Here is a 4,433-nt window from a genome sequence, read left to right on the forward strand (position 1 = left end):
TTCTTGTTAATGATTATGACAGCACAGAGAAACAAGAGTGAGGGCATGACCTCATTGTGCTTTTTACATGAGGAATGATCAAAGAGCAAGTGGTGATGAAATGCCTGTTTTAAAAGCAGGTCTGTTGTTGTAGAGGGAAGGAAACAGACCTGAAGTGAAGCAAGTGCAAAGGAGGTAAAGAGACTCACACTGCAATCATGCATACCTACTACAAAATAACTGCTACGGGGTGAGCCTTACTCCTAGGTTAGTATGCATAGGCTACAATCCTGTACACATTTACCAGGGAGCAAGTCCCATTGAACTTCCTTCTGAGCAGACTTTTATAGGATTGCATTGGAACAGGGAACACATGCAATCAGAACCATCACCTGGTTCAGTTTCTGCTATTTAAACGAATAGGTAAATTTCTAAATAGAGCTAGGAAGCACTTGTTTGAATAGGTAAGTGTACACATGTAAACACGTACACTCACACACACACATGTTTGCATGCATGTACAGAGACTTCCTGCATGTTAAAAACAAGGCCTAATTTTGTATGGTCATGGGAACATTCAAAATGCAGTTCTTTACTTTCTGATTCAGTTTAGACATCAGAACAAGCTATGATTGTGCTAAACATAACTAACAGCTCACACCATCATTTAATTCCACAGTATAACAGGAAACCATGGTTTAGAATTATTGAATGCTTTTGTTTTCCATTTGCTCAGCATTCAGAGTCAAATACATTCCTATCACTGGACAGCAAGCAGCCTTTTGAGGCAGAGCAATTGCCCTAACTATATGGTTTTTGAAATCATAAGCAAATCTCAGCAAACACACTGTTTTACAAAGAAGCTCCAAAAAAACATGGTTTTGCAGCCCTTTGCAAATTAGTTTGTGAGTAGTGATGGTAACAAGTACAAAACAAACCATGGTTCAGTAGTGTGATGTGTGAATGTCTTTTGTATGAAATGGTACATACAGTCTAGTAAAAGCAGTCTCCACATGACTCTTCTGCTTGTCTGTTTGGGCTCCAAGATTTGAAGTAATTAAGCGACTTCTCACAATCCCATCTTCTATGTGCTACTAGAAACACAAGGGCATCACATTCATTGTTAGGACGTTTGTGTGTGTGCCTTATACCATCTATGCACTAATTAGGAGCTGGCAAAGAAACAGTGCACCTACCTTGGGTCTGCTATGGGCAGCTGTTGCCATGAGGTTGATTGAGAATAATAGGAAGATGCAAAACAGGGAGTATAATATCGACAAACTTAGTCATGTGTTCTTAAGCACCAGTGAGGAAAATGACAAAATGACATTTTCCTTCTGTTTAAGTCCTTTTAACCTTGCTCACCAGCAGCGGGGTAGCCCAACTGTTAGGCAAACAGCTGCCTGGGGAGGGGAGGTGTTGAAAGATACCTGTGCATGCTGTATGACCTGCTATGCCAACCTATTACCCTCAGGTGTGGTAGAGGATGGTGCTATCATGCTACCATGTCACCAGTGGTCAAGTAAGATGCAACTACCAGTCCAGTTTGATTTTGGTTAGGGAATGCAAAAGGATGCTGTTTGCTCTTTGCCTCTGGCAATCTTGTTCACCAGCTGTTACTTTCCTGTCTGCGAAACCAAACGCACCAAGATGTCTGCTGTTGCAAAACTGTCCCTTGGCATTAAAACTGTACACATTTGTGTGTTTATATACGGTGTAGTAATGAGCACGGCAAATACAGAAAGGTTTTGATTAATGGAAAATTCTCAGTTACAAAAATTAATCTCTTTTATTAACCAAAAGTAAACATTCAAAACAAAAAGGTTCACAAAACTACTATCACACAAAGGTTATGTTCAATCTTGGCTCTTCCAAGGTGCTGGCCAAAATTTCCCACTACTTCAATATACATTCATATTTATTGTTCTATCGGCATTATCAAATTCCTTTACATTCCTCGAGACAACAATCTTTCTTTTCCATTTTGAATCCTGGACATCTCAATTATTCTAACCTTTTTATTTTAGTGTTCCCATATAATAGTGATTAGATACGAGTCCAGATTAATTTTGGCAAGAGTAAATAAGCATAATGCTTGTGCTCTTGCCAAAGAAGCAGGCTGAGTTGAGTAACTAGCCTTAGAGGAAATAGGAGCTTGAGTAAACGGCATGGTGCAAAATGCACAAATCAATGTAACATTTCCAATGGTTGGGGAACCTCTGTTATGAAAGTGTTTTGTTTTACACATAAGGCACATTTACTGCAAAACAAGGAACACCATTGCAGGGTAAAGAGGCTGAAAACTTTGGAATTGCATTATAGAGGAGTTTAATAATTAAACAGAATTTTTTAAACACTTTCCCCCATACCACTGAGTGCATCCTTGAAAAAAGAAAAGAGGCTCCAAGTACATTCATTTTAATACTATCCAGTTTCTTGGAAGAGATTCCTGTTAGAGAAACATTACCAATCAAAATTTAAAAGCACAATCCAATGCATTTTTACTTGGAAGTTGGTCCTACTGTGTTCAGTGCAACTTGGGCTGCAATCCTTGCATACTTAAACTGGAACTAATAGACATTGGCTGTTTTCTAGACCATGCGTGTGTTCATCAACTCCCATTGTGGTCTACCAGCTAAAAGCACGATCAATGGCGCCTCCTTCTAGGTAAATGGGATTAGGATTGCAGCCTAAGAGGCTGAACTACAATCATGGTTCAAGACTCACCACCATTCTGAGCTTCAAAGCAAGTGATTTTCTGTTGAGTGGCAGCAATAACAGCGACTTACCTCATAGGTTCCATTTTATGCAAGATAATGAATGGGAAGGACACTGAATATTTTAAAGCTCTATATAAAAGTGTTTCTGTCAGCTATAGCAGATGAAGCACTACAAGTACCTGGGAGACTTTCCCCTGTTGCAACCAGCAATTAGCTGTCGTTGTGTGGGCCTGGTACTGGATCAAGGACAAATCTAACGTGTTGAAAAACAAAACAAAACTCCAGGGCCTAATAAAGTGGAGAAAATATGTTCATAGGTGACTACAAAATGCATGGGATATCAAAGTTTTGAACATACTTCATATTAATTGCAACTATTTGCCATTTCCATTGTACTTGAGTGTTTTTTTCCTGTGCCATATTACTTTATATTTTAATTCTACTGGATTTTTTTTCCTGAAAAGCCCATTATATGCTCCTTATCCTAAAGAGCCATTCACACAGTACGTAAAAATATCTTTTGTAAGAGAAAAGTTACCAAAAATAATGTCAAATATACAGTTGTCTGCATATTTGTATTGTAAAATATAAACAGAATCTGGTCATCTTTTGGGTATTGCCTGCTCTAATATGGCTGTATTTTTTTAAAATAATTAAGGGGGGTGAAGGAAAAGGGAAGGGAGCAGGAACGAGAAAAATATATATAATTTTTTGAGGAATGCACTATCGCTGAAACACAATGTCTTTGAACATAACCAATGCCAAGGAGTAAAGAGAAATGCTGTGTTAAATATTATATAATACTTATCGGAGCACAGACTGCAGTGACCTTGAATCAGTGGCTTGCTTTTTCCCCTCACTCTGCTCGTTCTTTTCCCCTTCCTTGGAACAAATTTTGCTACTGGCAGAAGAAGCTGTCAGGCAAAACACTGAAAAATTGGTGTCATTTCCTAGCCGGTAAGTGCAGAACTGATACTAAATATTTTATGATTTGTTTTCACATGCTTTCTCTTCCCTCTTTCTTTGCTTGCAGGATTGATCGTTGCCTCACTGGCAATATGCTGGCTGCCAAATCAAGTTCGAAGGATCATGGCTGCTGCTAGACCTAAGCAGGACTGGACAGTCCCCTACTTCAGAGCGTACATCACCCTGCTCCCTATAGCAGATACGTTCTTCTATCTCAGCTCCGTCGTGAACCCGCTCCTGTACAATATCTCCTCCCAGCAGTTCCGGAATGTGTTTGTTCAGGTCCTCCGCTGTCGCCTGACACTGGAACACGCCAACAAACAGAAGCTTTTAAGAGCCAATTTGAATTCTGCAGCCGATAGCAGCCGCTCGCGGCGCCCATTGATCTTCGCGTCATCCGCCATGCGCAAGTCTTCCACCAAGAGCGCTAACAAGGTTTTCTTAAGTACTTTTCAGAGCGAAACCAAGCCTGGCTGCAGTTTGCAGAAATTGAGTCTTGAATCACTGGAGCTGAATGTGAAAACGATGCCACTGGAGACTTGCACAGATCCTAGCCCTGCTAACCAAAATGGACCTTATGAACATGAACTGTGAATCCACATTAAAAAAACCAGAGCCGGATGAGACAGTATGCTAAAAATTGGATTATTATTTTTTGAAATAAATAAAAAAGCACAACAAATGGTTTTTTGCAGCCTATGTGGTTGCACCCTTCAAGTTTAAGTGCTTTGTTTCAATAGACTACGTTCCCAATAACATAAATGAATA

At 39.7% G+C, this 4,433-nt stretch overlaps 1 protein-coding gene and 1 long non-coding RNA gene across 4 annotated transcripts in view; one reads left to right on the plus strand and one right to left on the minus strand.

The window, feature by feature from the left end:
* The window catches only part of GPR39 (G protein-coupled receptor 39), a 128,942-nt gene extending 124,622 nt beyond the window's left edge, over nt 1–4,320 (plus strand). For all 3 annotated transcript variants that reach the window (XM_081872369.1, XM_081872370.1, XM_081872371.1), the window contains exon 3: nt 3,733–4,320. In XM_081872369.1, coding sequence (XP_081728495.1) covers nt 3,733–4,259 — 527 coding nt within the window. In that variant the 3' untranslated portion in view covers nt 4,260–4,320. The remainder of the gene's footprint in view (nt 1–3,732) is intronic.
* Nucleotides 1,750–3,737, minus strand: LOC309348797. Its single transcript, XR_014159554.1, has 2 exons — nt 3,529–3,737; nt 1,750–2,987 (listed from the first exon to the last, which is right to left on the minus strand). It is a non-coding gene; the product is annotated as an uncharacterized lncRNA (long non-coding RNA).
* Nucleotides 4,321–4,433: the final 113 nt, after the last annotated feature.

The sequence above is a fragment of the Podarcis erhardii genome, assembly GCF_964252035.2.
Source record: "Podarcis erhardii genome assembly, chromosome: 1".
NCBI lineage: Eukaryota > Metazoa > Chordata > Lepidosauria > Squamata > Lacertidae > Podarcis > Podarcis erhardii.